Genomic DNA, 20,346 nt, shown 5'->3' with positions numbered 1-20,346 from the left:
ACTGGTCAGTTTTGGCGCGTTTTCTGGCTCGATTGACACGGAAAAGCATCCTCCTGTGTTGGATGCTCTTCTGGTATCAGGAGCTTGAAAAACTGGTCAGTTTTGGCGCGTTATTTGCCTCGATTGACACGGACAAAAGCATCCTCCTGCGTTGGATGCTCTCCTGGTATCAGGAGCTTGAAAAACTGGTCAGTTTTGGCGCGTTTTCTGGCTCGATCGACACGGAAAAGCATCCTCCTGTGTTGGATGCTCTCCTGGTATCAGGAGCTTGAAAAACTGGTCAGTTTTGGCGCGTTTTCTGGCTCGATCGACACGGCAAAGCATCCTCCTGCGTTGGATGCTCACCTGGTATCAAAAGCTGGAAAAACTGGTCAGTTTTGGCGAGTTTTCTGGCTCGATTGACACGGAAAAGCATCCTCCTGTGTTGGATGCTCTCCTGGTATCAGGAGCTTGAAAAACTGGTCAGTTTTGGCGCGTTTTCTGGCTCGATTGACTCGAAAAGCATCCTCCTGTGTTGGATGCTCTCCTGGTATCAGGAGCTTGAAAAACTGGTCATTTTTGGCGCGTTTTCTGGCTCGATCGACACGGCAAAGCATCCTCCTGCGTTGGATGCTCTCCTGGTATCAGGAGCTTGAAAAACTGGTCAGTTTTGGCGCGTTTTCTGGCTCGATTGACACGGAAAAGGCATCTTCCTGCGTTGGATGCTCTCCTGGTATCAGGAGCTTGAAAAACTGGTCAGTTTTGGCGCGTTTTCTGGCTCGATTGACACGGAAAAGCATCCTCCTGTGTTTAATGCTCTTCTGGTATCAGGAGCTTGAAAAACTGGTCAGTTTTGGCGCGTTTTCTGGCTCAATCGACACGGAAAAAGCATCCTCCTGCGTTGGATGCTCTCCTGGTATCAGGAGCTTGAAAAACTGGTCAGTTTTGGCGCGTTTTCTGGCTCGATCGACACGGAAAAAGCATCCTCCTGCGTTGGATGCTCTCCTGGTACCAGGAGCTTGAAAAACTGTTCATTTTTGGCGCGTTTTCTGGCTCGATCGACACGGAAAAAGCATCCTCCTGCGTTGGATGCTCTCCTGGTATCAGGAGCTTGAAAAACTGGTCAGTTTTGGCGCGTTTTCTGGCTCGATCGACGTGGCAAAGCATCCTCTTGCGTTGGATGCTCTCCTGGTATCAGGAGCTTGAAATACTGGTCAGTTTTGGCGCGTTTTCTGGCTCGATCGACACGGAAAAAGCATCTTCCTGCGTTGGATGCTCTCCTGATATCAGGAGCTTGAAAAACTGGTCAGTTTTGGCGCGTTTTCTGGCTCGATCGACACGGAAAAGCATCCTCCTGCGTTGGATGCTCTCCTGGTATCAGGAGCTTGAAAAACTGGTCAGTTTTGGCGCGTTTTCTGGCTCGATCGACGTGGCAAAGCATCCTCTTGCGTTGGATGCTCTCCTGGTATCAGGAGCTTGAAATACTGGTCAGTTTTGGCGCGTTTTCTGGCTCGATCGACACGGAAAAAGCATCTTCCTGCGTTGGATGCTCTCCTGATATCAGGAGCTTGAAAAACTGGTCAGTTTTGGCGCGTTTTCTGGCTCGATCGACACGGAAAAAGCATCCTCCTGCGTTGGATGCTCTCCTGGTACCAGGAGCTTGAAAAACTGTTCATTTTTGGCGCGTTTTCTGGCTCGATCGACACGGAAAAGCATCCTCCTGCGTTGGATGCTCTCCTGGTATCAGGAGCTTGAAAAACTGGTCAGTTTTGGCGCGTTTTCTGGCTCGATCGACGTGGCAAAGCATCCTCTTGCGTTGGATGCTCTCCTGGTATCAGGAGCTTGAAATACTGGTCAGTTTTGGCGCGTTTTCTGGCTCGATCGACACGGAAAAAGCATCTTCCTGCGTTGGATGCTCTCCTGATATCAGGAGCTTGAAAAACTGGTCAGTTTTGGCGCGTTTTCTGGCTCGATCGACACGGAAAAGCATCCTCCTGCGTTGGATGCTCTCCTGGTATCAGGAGCTTGAAAAACTGGTCAGTTTTGGCGCGTTTTCTGGCTCGATCGACACGGAAAAAGCATCTTCCTGCGTTGGTTGCTCTCCAGGTATCAGGAGCTTGAAAAACTGGTCATTTTTGGCGCGTTTTTTGGCTCGATCGACACGGACAAAGCATCCTCCTGTGTTGGATGCTCTCCTGGTATAATGAGCTTGAAAAACTGGTCAGTTTTGGCGCGTTTTCTGGCTCGATCGACACGGAAAAGCTTCTTCCTGCGTTGGATGCTCTCCTGGTATCAGGAGATTGAAAAACTGGTCAGTTTTGGCGCGTTTTCTGGCTCGATCGACGCGGAAAAAGCATTCTCCTGCGTTGGATGCTCTCCTGGTATCAGGAGCTGGAAAAACTGGTCAGTTTTGGCGAGTTTTCTGGCTCGATCGACACGGAAAAAGCATCCTCCTGCGTTGGATGCTCTCCTGGTATCAGGAGCTTGAAAAAATGGTCATTTATGGCGCGTTTTCTGGCTCGATCGACACGGAAAAAGCATCCTCCTGCGTTGGATGCTCTCCTGGTATCAGTTGCTGGAAGAACTGGTCATTTATGGCGAGTTTTCTAGCTCGATTAACAAGGAAAAAGCATCCTCCTGCGTTGGATGCTCTCCTGGTATCAGGAGCTTGAAAAACTGGTCATTTTTGGCGCGTTTTCTGGCTCGATCAACACGGAAAAAGCATCCTCCTGCGTTGGATGCTCTCTTGGTATCAGGAGCTTGAAAAACTGTTCGTTTTTGGCGCGTTTTCTGGCTCAATCAACACGGAAAAAGCATCCTCCTGCGTTGGATGCTCTCCTGGTATCAGGAGCTTGAAAAACTGGTCAGTTTTGGCGCGTTTTCTGGCTCGATCGACACGGAAAAATCATGCTCCTGCGTTGGATGCTCTCCTGGTATCAGTTGCTGGAAGAACTGGTCATTTATGGCGAGTTTTCTAGCTCGATTAACACGGAAAAAGCATCCTCCTGCGTTGGATGCTCTCCTGGTATCAGGAGCTTGAAAAACTGGTCATTTTTGGCGCGTTTTCTGGCTCGATCAACACGGAAAAAGCATCCTCCTGCGTTGGATGCTCTCCTGGTATCAGGAGCTTGAAAAACTGGTCAGTTTTGGCGCGTTTTCTGGCTCGATCGACACGGAAAAAGCATGCTCCTGCGTTGGATGCTCTCCTGGTATCAGAACCTTAAAAAACTGGTCATTTTTGGCGCGTTTTCTGGCTCGATCGACACGGAAAAAGCATCCTCCTGCGTTGGATGCTCTCTTGGTATCAGGAGCTTGAAAAACTGGTCATTTTTGGCGCGTTTTCTGGCTCGATCGACACGGAAAAAGCATGCTCCTGCGTTGGATGCTCTCCTGGTATCAGAACCTTAAAAAACTGGTCATTTTTGGCGCGTTTTCTGGCTCGATCGACACAGACAAAAGCATCCTCCTGCGTTGGATGCTCTCCTGGTATCAGGAGCATGAAAAACTGGTCAGTTTTGGCGCGTTTTCTGGCTCAATCAACACGGAAAAAGCATCCTCCTGCGTTAGATGCTCTCCTGGTATCAGGAGCTTGAAAAACTGGTCAGTTTTGGCGCGTTTTCTGGCTCGATCGACACGGAAAAATCATGCTCCTGCGTTGGATGCTCTCCTGGTATCAGTTGCTGGAAGAACTGGTCATTTATGGCGAGTTTTCTAGCTCGATTAACACGGAAAAAGCATCCTCCTGCGTTGGATGCTCTCCTGGTATCAGAACCTTAAAAAACTGGTCAGTTTTGGCGCGTTTTCTGGCTCGATCGACACGGAAAAAGCATCCTCCTGCGTTGGATGCTCTCCTGGTATCAGAAGCTTGAAAAACTGGTCAATTTTGGCGCGTTTTCTGGCTCGATCGACACGGAAAAGCTTCTTCCTGCGTTGGATGCTCTCCTGGTATCAGGAGCTTGAAAAACTGGTCAGTTTTGGCGCGTTTTCTGGCTCGATCGACACGGAAAAAGCATCCTCCTGCGTTGGATGCTCTCTTGGTATCAGGAGCTTGAAAAACTGTTCATTTTTGGCGCGTTTTCTGGCTCGATCGACACGGAAAAAGCATGCTCCTGCGTTGGATGCTCTCCTGGTATCAGGAGCTTGAAAAACTGGTCATTTTTGGCGCGTTTTCTGGCTCGATCAACACGGAAAAAGCATCCTCCTGCGTTGGATGCTCTCTTGGTATTAGGAGCTTGAAAAACTGATCATTTTTGGCGCGTTTTCTGGCTCGATCGACACGGAAAAAGCATCCTCCTGCGTTGGATGCGCTCCTGGTATCAGGAGCTTGAAAAACTGGTCAGTTTTGGCGCGTTTTCTGGCTCGATCGACACGGAAAAAGCATCCTCCTGCGTTGGATGCTCTCCTGGTATCAGTAGCTGGAAGAACTGGTCATTTATGGCGAGTTTTCTAGCTCGATCAACACGGAAAAAGCATCCTCCTGCGTTGGATGCTCTCCTGGTATCTGGAGCTTGAAAAACTGGTCATTTTTGGCGCGTTTTCTGGCTCGATCAACACGGAAAAAGCATCCTCCTGCGTTGGATGCTCTCCTGGTATCAGGAGCTTGAAAAACTGGTCATTTTTGGCGCGTTTTCTGGCTTGATCGGCACGGAAAAAGCATCCTCCTGCGTTGGATGCTCTCCTGGTATCAGGAGCTTGAAAAACTGGTCAGTTTTGGCGCGTTTTCTGGCTCGATCGACACGGAAAAAGCATCCTCCTGCGTTGGATGCTCTCCTGGTATCAGGAGCTTGAAAAACTGGTCATTTATGGCGCGTTTTCTGGCTCGATCGACACGGAAAAAGCATGCTCCTGCGTTGGATGCTCTCCTGGTATCAGGAGCTTGAAAAACTGGTCATTTTTGGCGCGTTTTCTGGCTCGATCAACACGGAAAAAGCATCCTCCTGCGTTGGATGCTCTCTTGGTATCAGGAGCTTGAAAAACTGATCATTTTTGGCGCGTTTTCTGGCTCGATCGACACGGAAAAAGCATCCTCCTGCGTTGGATGCTCTCCTGGTATCAGGAGCTTGAAAAACTGGTCAGTTTTGGCGCGTTTTCTGGCTCGATCGACACGGAAAAAGCATCCTCCTGCGTTGGATGCTCTCCTGGTATCAGGAGCATGAAAAACTGGTCAGTTTTGGCGCGTTTTCTGGCTCGATCGACACGGAAAAAGCATGCTCCTGCGTTGGATGCTCTCCTGGTATCAGAACCTTAAAAAACTGGTCAGTTTTGGCGCGTTTTCTGGCTCGATTGACACGGAAAAGCATCCTCCTGCGTTGGATGCTCTCCTGGTATCAGGAGCTTGAAAAACTGGTCAGTTTTGGCGCGTTTTCTGGCTCGATCGACACAGACAAAAGCATCCTCCTGCGTTGGATGCTCTCCTGGTATCAGGAGCTTGAAAAACTGGTCAGTTTTGGCGCGTTTTCTGGCTCGATCGACACGGAAAAGCATCCTCCTGCGTTGGATGCTCTCCTGGTATCAGGAGCTTGAAAAACTGGTCAGTTTTGGCGCGTTTTCTGGCTCAATCGACACGGAAAAAGCATCCTCCTGCGTTGGATGCTCTCCTGGTATCAGGAGCTTGAAAAACTGGTCAGTTTTGGCGCGTTTTCTGGCTCGATCGACACGGAAAAGCATCCTCCTGCGTTGGATGCTCTCCTGGTATCAGGAGCTTGAAAAACTGGTCATTTTTGGCGTGTTTTCTGGCTTGATCGGCCTGCTATTTAAGGCTTTATGTTTATATTATTTTTTTATCAGAATTTTTTTTTTTTGCGTTCAAAGTACATGAGCTTGATTTTTGAATGAACTATAACTTATATTTTATCATTATTCCTCAATCTCTTAAATTTTACAAAAAAAACTAAAATTATGAGTTAAGTAATTTTTTGGGAAACAACTGTCAAAAGCTGCTTTGATCTTAAGGATATTTTTGTCAATGTATTTTTTCAAAGATTACAATTGTGTGCGCGGCAGCGGTATAGTGGTTTTCGCTTTTGACTTGCTGGTTTTGTCACTTGACAAATTTGTCAGCATTTTTTCAACTCTCGTGGCCGTGCACCTGATGATGATATGATTTACGTTATTTCGAGAAGTAACAGTTTTTCTCAGTAATAACCATTTGGAGAAGCGATTATAATCGAAGTAAAAAAATGTACATCAACTAAACATTTAGGAAACATGAGATATTCGTTTCAACTTCTCTTGAAAGTCCCAAACTTCTGTAGCTAGGCAGGCAAAGATAACATGCAAAAATGCTACCGTGATGGTACTGTTTATCGCAGTGAAATAAGTTCTTAGAATCAAATAAAGCTTCTATTCTCGCCGGCAAAACATCCACATCAATCATCCCTGGAAAGGTTAATGGATCGGGTCTGCTGCCGGTGATTTCGCTTTCCCTTGAAACGCCCAAGTATTCCGCCGAAACAGTAACCTATGCCTGTGTGACATTTTAAGCTGATTCTTTTTTTTTTTTTTTGCTACCAGATAATTCCATAGCAAACAGTTAAACAGTGTTCTTAACAGAGACGCTTCACATCCCCCCAAAGAAAACACCCTCCAACAATACGGAACTGAAGCATAAAATTGACCCATTTTGGGTAAAAGCCGGTGTAGACGATTTCCGGTCTGAGGCTGCGGGCCGAAGCACAACGTCATGCGTGAATGATCTACCTTAGAGTTTGAAGCGTAGGACCATACGGGACCGAGGACCATTGCCTATATTTTGACGGCCTGTGTGAAAGTGAAACCGGCCACGGGCGATGGACCGAAAGTGCGGCGTCCGATGCAGGGAGAATGAATTACGGTTCGCTTCACTGAAGCAGGTGTCGAAGCGAATTACACCGATCCCAAGGTTCCCCACTCTTGAGCGTAATAGCGACAAATTTGTCTTGTTACCCGCTAGTCGAATCGGTTTCTTGCCTCACAGGTCCCCCCGAGTTGAGTTGAGACGAGATACGTCAGAAAATCGATGAAAATGATTCAATGGAATACACCGGTAAAGTAGTTCCTTACCACACTCAATTGGGTTAATCATTGAGTTTCGGGTTTCTGTTGTCGGTTTCTCGGCCACCGTCAACAATGCTAACGGAATACGGCGTTAACCAACGGAGGGTGCGGCAGGGCATTTCGAAAGGTGGGGACACATTCGAGCAGAACACTTGATAGCTCAATTAGTGCGCAATCGGATAAATTATGCATCCGAGCGAGGAGAGAAGACCGGCCAGGGACGTGAAGTGATCGGAAAAAGGACAAACATTATTATGTCCCCGGGAATGGTGCCCAAATGCTCCAAACACACATAAACATCTTGGCCAGTGGTGACTAACATTTGGGCAGCTTTCACCATACGCACGGTCCTTTTTGGAAGGTGCCATTTAGGTTCGATTTGTGGCGATCGTTTGTTCGCACGCACCATGGTACACACAAACACAAACACGTGGTGTTAGGTGGGTCTTGCCGGGTGACAGGCTATGGGGTGGGCTTTTCCGCCACAAAAGGAACCAATGAAGCATTAATTTATTGACCGGATTTTCTCTCGCCGGCAATTGTCACCCGGAAAACGATGTGTCACGTGGCCAATGTCGTACAAAGAACGAGCGGATAAACCTTTCTAATATTGGGTTAGACGATTGCACCGAGATGGGGAGTTCGTGTAGTACTTTTACGGAAAAAGTATGATATTAAGATAAAATGTAATTAATGTTTATTTACTGATAATCTTTTTATAGGTAAAAAGCAGCAATCGAATAACCAAGATTGTGTTTAAATTCAAGCAATAAGATGCTGTCTAAATTACGAGGCTTGAAGAACTATCTTTCCTGAAAGTAATGTAAGTGTTGAATAATTTATATTTAATTTTACATTTTTTTAAAGTTATTCAATTCCAAAAGCATGTCAGTAAATTTCCGGCGTTTCCTATAAAAGAGTACATATTTCGTTCAAATCTTGTGAAACCGTTTTGCAATGAACTTTGTTTAGAAAAGTAATTTATTATCTAGTTTTTAAGAGTCTAGCGAGCTTAGAATTTTTACGAGTTTCTGAAGAGTATCAATTTCTTCCACTCTCGTTTTCATAATGGAGAACAAGGCAAATATCTGATATTTGATATCAAATCATGAGTTCAATATTTTGTGCAAAAAATAGCAGATAATGTTAAAATAACTATTTATAAAATATTTCCAAAAATATTTTCAATGTGAATTTGGTGGCATTACTTGTGAAAAAATAGAACATTCGGAATGCTTGAACGGAACTCTAAATAATTATGTTCCTAATGTACCAAATGCGATCCATTATTAAATTGCATTATTCGGCGTCATATATTCAACAGTTTACTTTCCTTTAAGCAGACATCCAGCTAAACGCACCTTCATCAACGGCAGCAACAACATAAAGGCAACGATCGCGAGTGAAAAACAAAGCCCTAAGAGAAGTAGTGCAGTTGGCATTAGAAACTGTAAGTAATCAATTTCTGCGGTTGATCGTATGACTGATCTTATTATGCCCCATAGCTCCCGTCGCTTGGGCTAACCGAATTGGGCTGCCTGAACCCGGGGAACATCATTTCTCCCCCGGGAAGGGAGGGTTTACCAGTGCGCAGTTGGAGAAGCTCGTGGGGAAATGAATTCGATCACGGCCACGGCCATTCTTGCACTCCGGACGCCAGGGCCGGGTAGATTTAGTTGTATAAAAGCAACTTGCGCAATTCCATCCATACATCAGTCGTTGCTCAGCTGTTCCCGGTGGAAGTACTTCATCGCATTCCAGCATTCCCGTTCCAGCTGTGCCGTACTGCCGAATCGGCGTTGGTGCTCTCCGTTGAAAGCCGTTGTGATTTACAGTTTCGAGTGCAGTTCGGGTTGTGATTGTGATCACGAGCGTATTTGCAAGCATTGCAATGAAAGTGTTTGTCGGTGCTTTTGTGTTGATCGGTTGCGTGCTGGCATACGGATCGGCTCTCTCAGCGCAGGGTGCTAAGGATTGTGGTGGTATCGACGGAGGGCTATCCTGCCACGGTGCTAAGATTGTGCGTAGCCTCGTGCGGCGGTTGGCACGTTCCGGACCGGACGACGCGCTGAAACTGTTCCCGGGAGTGGAAATTGTCGCCAACGACGATGCAGAGGAACGGGAACGTTCGTTGAATGAGGTGGCGGACGATGATCGTACGATGTTTGGGCGCTTTGCTCGGTATCTGCAGAGCCACGAACTGAAAATCAACTTCGGCCAGCTGGTGCAGCGCGGCGACATCAAGGAAGCGATCCGGACGGCATTTGGCGCGATGGATCAGGAGGTGATCGCGGACGTTGCAGAGGCTCGCAAGAAGGATAAGGGTGGCCTGGGTGCTATCATGATGATGGGACTGATGATGGGCAAGCTGCTGGCAGCACTCGGATTCGGTGGGGTTGGACTGCTCGCTCTGAAGGCTCTCGGTGTTTCGATGGTTGCACTGCTCCTGTCGGCCATCCTGGGACTGAAGAAGCTTACCGAACACGGTGACCACAAAGGACGGCACAATGACGAACATTTCGAAGTACACGCGGAAAATGAGCATGGACATGCGGGTAGTGCACGAAAGCGCCGCTCTGTTGAGACGGCATCCGCTACTAATCAGATGGCTTACAACGGTTGGGCACAGCTGATTCAGTGAAAAGAATGATGGGATGGCGTTAGGAATTGACAGTTAATTAAATTATTTATTTGTCCAATATAATTTATTACTACATGTGTAGAGCCAAACTGAATACGGGCTAACCTCCAAAGCAAACTCAATAATAAAGTCGACCACAATGCAGTCTCATACCTTCCATTGAATGTTGCCGAGTATCGCTTCTTTATTGGTATTTGTTCAAGTATTTAAAGATTCATTATAAAGAATAGATTCAGCACATCAAATTACTTCAAGAATCAAGAAGAAATACAAGAAATCCAATTCATATCGAGTACCCGGCTAGAATTTCGATTCCTACCCCAGCTCCAGCTCGAACTTCAGCTCAATTTTCAGCTTCACCTCCGGCTCCGGCTCCGATTGCAGCTACAACTCTGGCTATGGCCTAGATTTCGGCTGAGATTCCTTTGAGTTTTGTTACACAACTGCATATTAATGTTAAGTACATGCACTACGGAATAACAACAAAAATGGAATTCATAATCCGAATATACATTTCCGAAACCGACTCAGAACAAACGGCTCTGGAAAAGGGCTGTTGTCTCTCATAATTAAACATGTGTGAATGTTTCAGATTTAGATGTTGAAGAATTCTCTACCATAACCGTTAAGAAAATTGATAAAAAGGTAAATGATTAAGTAGCACTGGCTCTACCGAAAGCAGTATTGAAACAATGTAAATGGTATATTATGAAAAATTCTTGCTGATTGAAATCTCTTAAGTAATGTTCGATCCTTTATACATTAACCGATTCTAAAATAGGATCGAATATTCAATAATTACAAATAATTTTGACATCATATCATATGCTTTTGCATGAAATGGTAGAAATGTTGAAAATACGTTTTTGTTTTGTATCATTATTTCGTACACCATCATACTACGGTTACTTAAGCGTTTTTACATAAAACCATATTGTACTCCGTAGTGTATACTTGCGAATGTTTTCGTTTAATATGCTACAAAACTAAGCTATGTCTAAGCTATACTTATCAGTTACACATGTAAGCACCATCGATGAGGTACATCGAAAATGTTTTCAAAACTGGAATGCTGTGGAATGGCAGCTGCGATGCATTGTATCGACTCCATCATTTCACACTATTTGAAGCATTTCAATGTTATGTGGATTGCATACATCCCGGCGGAATCATTACAATGTAATGTGAGCTTCACAATAGGCTCTGGTTGAACAAAAGCACTTGTAACAAATACACCTCCTTTCCTTTCATTTTATGTATTTCCACAGGATAATGCAATACGGGTCGCAACGACTATGAAACCAATGCGAGCCACAGGACACGAACTGGAGTGTGCTTGTTTAAAGCACAGGAAACCCATTTATGTTTCGTTTGATTAACACTATTTGATACATTTAACGTGAACTTTTCTTTGAATATCTGCTCGACATTCACTATCGATGTTGTCGGTTGTACCGGTAGTCAGCACAAAAACGTTATGAAGTTGCTGCGAATACGGTTGGATAAATAAAGGGTGTGCATCAAACGATACAGTGCATTACAAGTTAGATGATTTTCGAAGCGCTTTTTACTGCTTGTTTGGTTGCCCAGATGGTTGCCATGGTTTGCTAAACACAAGTTGCGTTGGAATATTCGACAGGTTAGTGCCCAACCGAGAAATTCGATTGCAATGTGGTGTTGGTTTAACGATCTCCGTTGATTTACGTTTGGCAACGCCCATAGGTATTTGTATTTTTAAAGTTCAATATTTCTGTTAGGAATGAAAGTATTGGAAATGCAAACGATTTCGTACCTCATGCGCTGTTCTCTTCGCTGTTCGCTGTTCAATTGAGCTTTGTTTTCTTGAAATTTGTTTTCCCTAAACTGGTAGGAAAAGTGACGGAATGAAGGACAGTAAAATGGCTGAATTTATGCTATGACATAAGCAAAATAATCATAAATGGACGGTATTTTACGGTTTTCCATCAAGTAATTTACTGAACGATATTAAAAGCGAGTGTTCCACGAACGAGCGGTAAAAACACATTTCCATATTATTACCCCATAATGGGTTCCCAATGGGGTATGAGGGTATTTATTTCCCAAAAATGGAAATTAATTATATGGCCCATCGTTTAGTATAAATTTGATTCCCTTCGTAGTACCCACTCATTTCCATTCATTTGTCTAGCTGCGCATTTCGATGTAATTGTTTATTATGGGACGTAAGGATGGAATGGCCGTATTGCTAATGTTGTTCGAGGAATCATTAGTGTTAATTTAAAATGGCCGTATCGAATTTTTTTACCTCGTCGCCGAATAGACAGTCCTTGCAATAGGGTTCTGGGTTTTGTGAGAAGACCGGCGCCGCTACCAATACCACCACCAAACCGCGCTTTCTACGAATGCGAAAATATTTTAAACATGTTCACTATGTACTAATAAAATTAATTTAAATATTGTCGTTATTATTGTCGTCGTTATAAATTATAATAAATATTTAATTTTGAACAGGATATAGGTATAGGATAGATTGTTATGCTATTGTGATAGTTCGTGGATACTTAATGAACTAACCAAGAGGACAATTAGGTTTCAATGTCTCTTTCACCATAAATATGTGAACTTCTTGTATCTTCTATGATCGAAATGACAAGGATTACTGATCAGTCTCTTAAACTGTACTAGGTTTGCAAAGTTTTGAAAATAACTGGAGTTCTGTGCGGTAGACGTAGACTGTGTCTGTGGACTACCACTCTGGCACTCCAAACTTGTTTAAGCTAGGAGAATTCATATAGTTGTTGTCGATACACTTTGTCTCCAAGGCATGCATTTTTGTCTCGTAGTCAACAATTTTTGTTTCATGTCGTGAAGTACTCCACGTAGGAAGAAAGCTAGAATACCTCACACGTATGTAATATTTGACGGAATAAGATGAAGAAAACATCAAAAACAATTAAGGTTGTTTCAGGTTGGTTGATTTAAGGTTGTTGAATTCAGCATAAAAGAATTCAATTGACAATTTAAATTCGTTCTCACCTGCTAACTTGAAAGAAAAGCATGGTTGCAAGGCTATTTCAGTACCGTAAAATTAACGACAAAACTCAATGTTTTTGCATAGAGTCATAAAATTGTATACTTTATGCACAATAAATCTAATTTCATTTATCAGTAAAACAAAACGTAGTCCATTTCGCAAGATATTCTGTACATACACAAATGGATGAATGAGCAACAAAAAAACGTGTCTTGAAGACTAAAATTGATGCCCACTGTCAAAAATTGGTAATCACGTGACAAAAATATATGGCTACTGTCAAAAATTAGTGACTACGCGACACAATTTAGCGGCAACGACTGTAAATGAAGCCAAATCGATCAAATCGGGCATATACGAAGAGAAGAATATCATATCAAACTTCGTCGTTGTAGTACAACGTGTGCCCTTTGAACAAAGTCTGTAAAGCAGTTGCCTTTCTGATTTTGTAGTTAACGTTACAATTTTTTTTTCGTTGTCAATTTCGTTGTTTTTTTTTTAACAATTGTTGTTGTTTAAAATGATAGCTATAACAGCCGAAACAGTGCCGGTTTTTTCTTTAGGTGGAAAGGAACTCGTATGGAAATTCGGTGAAACTTGTCCTTTCTTTGAATACATACCTTGTCCCATGCTATCGTACGAAACTTTAGCACGAAACTTTAGCATGAAAATGACATGTGCTTTGCGAATAAAAACATTACATATTGTGTAACCAAATTTGATTGTGAAATGGTTGCATCACAAGGAAACAACAAGGATAAAAAATTATTTTTTTCAATATTTGCAAGTGACAATTTACTTCTCAAGGACGTCGATTTTTATGTTAGAATATGCTACATGTCGCTAGTCTCGCATCGCACCGTCATTTCAACACATTTTATTTGTACTTTCGTTCGATTATTATTAAATGCACGTGGTTTTCTCATGGCTTCCAGCCGGGGGTGTGACAAATCGCATCGTTATAATCAAAACCCTAACCATCACTCAACGCTAACGTGTATCGCTTAACAGCTTCCAGCGCCTCCATCGTCCCCGTTCTGCGGCATTTGCCGCCGTGACTTATGTAAACTCATCCATCTTCACCGTCAACACGGTGCTGATGGAAAGTGAAAAAATCAGCCACACGCGCTAAATCGCCCGCCGATGCACATCCAAATTAGCGATAGCTTCTGCACCCATTCGGATGTTGCATTCTTGCGTGTGTGTTTCCCCCCCCCCCCCACCCCCGTACCTTGCCTTCCTTGTCCACCCCTGCCTGGCGAAGGAAATGGCTGGTTGAAAACTTTTCCCTCCAGTCATGCGGCGCGACCACGCAACAAGCCGTTACCAGATGCACCGGTTCAGTCTGCCGACCGTTTGGGCCCGTATGCAAACAGTTACCGGTGTTCGGATTTGTTGTCGAATGAAAAGTGAAAAATTTTAAACATACACACAACTATCTAGCCTAATGCACACATACACACAAAATGCCTGCCCTTCACACTGCGCTTCCCTCGGCTTTTTTTTTTGGGGTAATATGCGTCCTGCAGCCAGCTGCAGACAACATGCAGCTAAACGATCGTGGCTCGTTTCGGAGCACTGGAGCACCGCTGGCACACTTTTCATCGCACAGCAGCGTGGCGTTCGATACGTGAAGATGGATCCCATGCTAGATCTCTACCGCCATCCCCGCCCGCCGGGCGGGTTCCCATTTTCGCGCGAAATCATGCACCACCTCGGCGAAAAGGATCGCGCGGTCAGGCTGGAACGGTGGTGCAAGCTCGCGTGTCCATGCGCTTGTTAATTAATCCAATTGGAAAATGTGTGCTGTTTGGCTTTGGCTTTCAAAACACCGGAGGATTGATAGTACCGCGTGTGCGCGGATGGCGCAACAAGGGGTGGAATGTTGGAGAGAATTTTCCTTTTCGCTTCCCAGCGCGGATAGCGCGGGGTGTTGTTTTGTTTGGTTGCTGGTTGCCGTTGTGGAGGGATTTTCTTTCACCGCACCGCACCGAGCCTAGCGCGTTTTTTTTTCTTCCTCTCTCTCTCTGTTGCATCTCCCTTTGCAACTGCGTGGGCGTGGTGGGGATGGCTGCTCACCAGTGTGTGAAGTGAATAAAACTCGTTGTATTCTCGCAAAATCTATCATTTTATGGCTTCTTAGTGTTTAGTGATAACATCGGATAGAGCACCATCCCCAAATGAGCGTCTAGTCCGTGCCGTGTGATCGAGTGTGTGGCAAAGCAGCAGCAGCAGCAGCAGAGTGTGGAGTGTGCAAAACAGCTAGTGCAGGGATTCAGCCGAAAGGATACAGCTCCGAAGGATAACCCGCTGGTGATCCTTCCCGTTGTGTGTTGTGCAAGTGCTAAAGGTTTGGAAACTGTGCATCGTAGCAAACATGTCCTTGAAGAAGGTGGTGTCGATCCTGGTGATCTGCGTGGTCGCCGTGCAGGGTGCCAGCGTGGCGCAGAAGGACACGAGCCTGGCCAGCGAGCTGAGCTGGGCCTGCATCAACAACATCAACTGCGTGACGGGACTGGCGAAGGATGTGGTCCAGAAGCTGCAGGCACGCCGTTCGATCGACTTCGGCGTGTTCAGCGTGCAGCCGGTCGAGCGGATCCCGCTGAGCGTGGACGGACGTTCGTCCCGTGCGCTGGACTTCCTGAGCTCGAACGCACTCCAGGTCCCGGTTGGGCCGACCGTGCTCAACATTGAGCGTTCCGCTGACTACCCGAACTACGTTGAGGTGTCGCTGCTCAAGAAGGAAGACGGTAGGTAGCAGGTTGTCGGGTGAAGGCAACCCGAACGAACGCTGCCTCGATTACTGAGCACCCGTGTTTTGTACGCTTTCCTTGCAGGAGCCCGCGGACGCACCCGCAAGCACATGCGCTTCTTTGTGCCCGCGTTCCTGGTCTTCAGCCAGATCGGCTGGTATGCGCTTGCCATCGCCGGCGTGAAGCTGCTTGCGATTAAGGCCTTTTTGGTCGCTAAAATTGCCCTAATTGTCGTAGCGATGATGACCTTCAAGAAGCTCATGGAACCGGTCGCGTAAGTATGCGAATTCCTGGAGAGGACCTGGGCAGTTATCCTGATCCAACTCTCTCTATCTCTTTTTCTCCCGATCTCCGGACAGTGTCATGCCAGCGCCTTACTTCGACCATCCGGAACCGTTCATGATGCCGTACGGTATGGACTTCCACCATGGGTTCGGTGGTGCTAGCAACGACATGTACTCGATGGGACTGGGCGGCCATTTGGGACACCACGACGGACCGTCGGCACTGCACGCGGCCGAAGGTGGCCTCGGAGCGGCCAGCAACGTGAATGCGGCCGTCGTCGATGCGGCTGCCTCCACCGCTACGGACAAGTCGGGCAGCTCCGCGGCACAGCCCGTTGCCGTCGCAGGCGGTAGCGACCGTCATCATTTCAGCGCCGGCAGCAAGATCAAGCGGCAGGATGTCTACTCCCAGCCGCAGGCAGCCAAATACTTCAGATAGGCGAAACAGGTGATCTGCATGCACCAGCACACAAACTCACTCACACCCACGCCGACACTCGAGAACTGAAACTGATGCGGTGTTGAAGATCGCAACAATATGGAAGATCGCCCTAGCCGCCATGGTGGTGTCTGTTGTATTATTTGTTTCCCAACAATTTGATGTCTCCCGGTCCCCACCCCCGGCCGGGTGGTGATCGCGCCGAAGACAGCGATGCTGACGAATGACCCCCCCCCCCCTCTGTATGCCAAAAAATACCTGCCCTCATCCTTCTGCCCCATCCATCATTCCGCGAGCCTCACTCCAAGCATCTCCCAAAATAAAGCATATTTATTTATTTATTACTTGTGACGGAAAAAAAGGCGTACCATGCGTAAGTTCTGTACCTTTCGATGCATCCGATGCTTATGGTTGAAAGAAAGCGGTTAGTTAGAACGTTTACTGAAGAAAAGTACAACAAAACCAAGCGTTGGGGCCAGCCCACCTACTGACAGACTGACCTACTTCCGGCGCCAGTGAAACTTATCGGCTCGATGCATCGAAATTGCAATTGCCCGGTTTGTGCAGTCGGGTGAGGCCCCTAATGAGGTATGGTTGCACATCAGCACGAACGTTGGTCCTGGCTGGTGGTGCCAAATGCAAATATTCGCTTTGGTTTCTCTCCCCACCGAGCGGGTCTTATCTGGTCGAGCGTGTTTTTTTTTCTTCCCTTCCCTGCCAGTTATTATCGCGCAAAATCGACCCCTTTTACTTCGCTGTTGGTCAACGCTGATAGCTGTCGGTTTTGGACGGTGCCCGTGATAAACGAATCGTAAAATTGCTTCCGCCAACTAGCAACGGTGCGAGAAATATGAGCAAACTATTTTGCTTTGCACCAGCATCAGGAGCGGCAGCTTAGGTTCTCGTTAGAGAATCGCGTGCGGTCCGGTAAAATGGGTGAACGTTAGAAGATGGAAATAATTGGAATACCTTACGCGTTCGTGATGGTGGCGCACTCTCGCTAATCGGTGCTCATGCTGCATCGGGTAGCAGGAAACTCAGCAAAATGTTTGTTTTCGGAATGATGCAATCGCAGGAACAATTTGAAATGGGTTTGGTGGTCTGCAGCGTTGTTTTTCGGAAGGATGTTGTATGAGACTTCCTTCATTTTTTAGTAGAGAAATAATCATTAAAGCTTTTTTAATATATTTAGTCTTTGCATTACTGCGCCAAAAGTGATTTATTTATTCAGACAACAGAAAATAATGTAAGATATCGAGGAAGATATTCAGTTTACTTGAAGACAACGGTACCCTGAAAAGTTCAATAATAAGTCATTTTTTTAATAAAAACAATCAATTATTGGACAGAAAATGTCTTCATGAGAAATTTTATCCTTTCATGAGTTTTCGAAGAGATATATTCAAGCTGTAGTACTCGTTGGCTATTCGTCAAAAAACTACCATAAAACGAACTTAATTTCGAAGATTTCACTTATTTGTTTTAATAAACAGATATTTTTTTTTTTAATTTCCAAAGCATTGTTTGAATATTGAACAGATAAGGAATGAATTTTGTTCAAAGGGAGAACTTTTTATCTCTTATATTGAATGGGCGGTCCGGTGGCATGTGCCGGTCTTCACACGAACGACCAAAATCCCATCCGGACTGACTATCCGGTTACGTAGTATAATTAAGTCTAGTATTCCAAAACTGGCAGGTATAACCTTAATAGGTCGTTACGCCAAATATAGAGAGAGAGATTTAATGGCAGATTTTAGCAATATTTTTAATCAAATCTCAAGCTTAGAAAACAAAAAGTTTTGTCACAAATGCTGTCCGCATTTACTGCAATTAATTTGATTTCGAATTCGATGTGTTCTCCAGTTAACAATTCCTACAAGTTATTCATCGCCTGGAGCGGAATTTATTATAATTGAAGCAAAAAAGTATATGATTACTCACAGCGCACGGTATCATAGGACACGATAACACAAAGTAGAGCCAACTTTGCGCTAAAGATTAAATGAATAATCCCACACACTTTTGAATTTCCGCTAACGTCGGCACTCACTGCTATTCTGTCCCAAAACTTCTGGAAAATTACGCTAGAAAATTTTTCCGATCCAATTCACTCAGGGAAGTTTAATCCTTAGATAAAGAAATGGCTTCCCGTTGCTCGGTTGACATCCGAGCGCTACTGACGAGCACATTACCGGCGATGCTAGCAAAATTGATGCAAAAAAGACTGACAATCAAAGTTTTACCAGTTCGTTGCCATTCGAAGAAAATTTGGAAATAATTAAAATTTGTTCAATCGGTTGCGATTGCCGATTGGTTTGGTCAATAAAGAGCGCTCAACCGCGTGGAATATGCGCAAACGATGGTGAAAAACCTTGAAGGTGATCAAGAAAAGGAATATTTTATTTCAGGCGAACTGAAAGTTTCTCTAAAGAAAAATTAAAAGATAACAGGTGGGAGGGAAACGTTTTTCTTTCCTACCAAGCGATAGATTACCGGCATTGATAATCCTGCCGCAGAGGGAAAGCAGAAGCAACCGTTAGCAATTAGGTAAAATAAATAATTTATTCGATTCACCCGTCGGTTAGCGGGCGCTCAAGGATCAAGGTACATAGGACACGGAAGAAAGTACGCCAACGCGATCCCTCCCTAATGAGTGGGTGCCTGCTGCTGATAGGCGAGATCGTGGGAATCTACCGTCAGCCGCCGGTTCAGCTCGTTCGAGAACGACTCCACGAAGCCGTCGAGCGCACGGGCCCACCCGGAGCTGTACGTATCGACGTGGTGGTGCGGTTCCGGTGCGTGAGCAACCACCTCGTAGGTGACGTACTTCTTGTGCAGCAGCTTCTTGATGCCGAGTATGCTGGCCAGCACCAGTGCGAGCTTGGACACGAGCAGCGCTTTGCCGACGAGCAGTGCGATGCCCTTCAGCACGAGCGCACCGACCAGTACCGCCTTCATGACGATGGCGGCCAGCATCGGTGCGTACTGCTTCAGCCGACCGCGGCCTTCCTCGAACAGACGGCGCGTGTCGAGCGATACGCCCAGATTTAGCTTACCACCTTCACCGGAAGCGACCACCACATCCGTCGCCCTCGTTGCCCGCCACCGGAGGCTGCGGCTGTGGATGAAGCGCCAAATCTTGTCTGCCACCATCACGCTCAGCTTGTGGTCGTCCGAACTGGACGAACGGGCCAACACCGATAGCTCGTCCGCGTCCGCATCCGATAGCTGTTCGTCCGAGCTGGAATGGAGAGCGACCGTACGGCATGGTTAGTGTATTGTGTTCGCTACACAAAGACCCCGGGCGGCATTGCATGGCATACTAGATGCTGATCCTGGACATGCTTTCGAGCAAGGACCATTAGGGATGGTTTCCATTGTGAGCAGACAAAAAACAGAAAACGGTTTACCGAAAGTGAAAAGAATCTGTCAAAAGGTTGAATTCTGTAGGGGAAAATAGGTTGATTGGCAACATTCGGAGAGAGAGATCCATATTTGTTTGAGTCCCACAACAGTCCCCTCGGGAATTCTGTCCAACTCTAACGACTCCAACGACATGGAAGGTTAGATTTTTCGTTTTGAATGACATCCATTCTGCAGGCCATCAGGAACAATTTCCACGGACGTGTTGACGTGAGACAAATGAAAATCTCCCCAACGCGGAACAAACAAGACAGTATAATCTTTCACTTAGGTTAAACCCAATCTTCAATAGGTCAATGTGTTAAGTCTGTTTGCTCTGTTAAATCTGTTTACGAACGATGCTGCCCATATCAAATGCACTCCATGAAGCATAACGTACCGTGTTTTCATCAGCTCGAAGCTATCCCCGAGGTTAATGGTGGACTTTTTCAGCATCCGGTTCATGTAGGTAACCAACTTCAGCATCACGCAGGAACTGTTGTCCTTCTGCGTGCATTTGCCACCAAGCCGGCGAATGAAGCTATCCTCTAGCGCCGCCTTGCTGAGCGTGCCGTGTTCCGATTCCTGTTTTTGCAGTTTTCACCCGTTGCACCAATACAGAATTTTCGTGAGATGTAGTTAGAATCAGGTTAGAGGTTGGGTTTTTTGCTGTTCGCTTTGCGTCCGGCATCACTCACCAAATGATTGACATTGCTGCCACTATCGACGGCCGGGTTAGAATCGATCAAACCGACCAGAACACACACTAAAACAACCCGCACAACGTACGTCAT

The 20,346-nt window shown here is 45.7% G+C and overlaps 3 protein-coding genes across 3 annotated transcripts; 2 read left to right on the top strand and 1 right to left on the bottom strand.

The window, feature by feature from the left end:
- The first annotated feature begins 8,878 nt into the window (after positions 1-8,878).
- On the top strand, positions 8,879-9,655 carry LOC128298559 (uncharacterized). The gene has a single exon (XM_053034326.1). The coding sequence runs from the start codon at positions 8,906-8,908 to the stop codon at positions 9,653-9,655; it is 750 nt and encodes a 249-aa protein (XP_052890286.1). The 5' UTR covers positions 8,879-8,905.
- Positions 9,656-15,048: 5,393 nt separating this feature from the next.
- On the top strand, positions 15,049-16,147 carry LOC128298576 (uncharacterized). The gene is made up of 3 exons (XM_053034345.1): positions 15,049-15,421; positions 15,509-15,698; positions 15,784-16,147. Exons 1-3 carry the CDS (start codon positions 15,049-15,051, stop codon positions 16,145-16,147), a joined length of 927 nt encoding a protein of 308 aa, XP_052890305.1.
- Positions 16,148-18,796: 2,649 nt separating this feature from the next.
- On the bottom strand, positions 18,797-20,346 carry LOC128298519 (uncharacterized). The gene is made up of 3 exons (XM_053034271.1): positions 20,251-20,346; positions 19,953-20,137; positions 18,797-19,391 (listed from the first exon to the last, which is right to left on the bottom strand). Exons 1-3 carry the CDS (start codon positions 20,344-20,346, stop codon positions 18,797-18,799), a joined length of 876 nt encoding a protein of 291 aa, XP_052890231.1.

The sequence above is a fragment of the Anopheles moucheti genome, chromosome 2 (genome assembly GCF_943734755.1).
Source record: "Anopheles moucheti chromosome 2, idAnoMoucSN_F20_07, whole genome shotgun sequence".
In the NCBI taxonomy this organism is placed as follows: Eukaryota; Metazoa; Arthropoda; class Insecta; order Diptera; family Culicidae; genus Anopheles; species Anopheles moucheti.
Note: the sequence above shows the minus strand (reverse complement) of the source record. Positions and strands in the feature narration are given on the sequence as shown.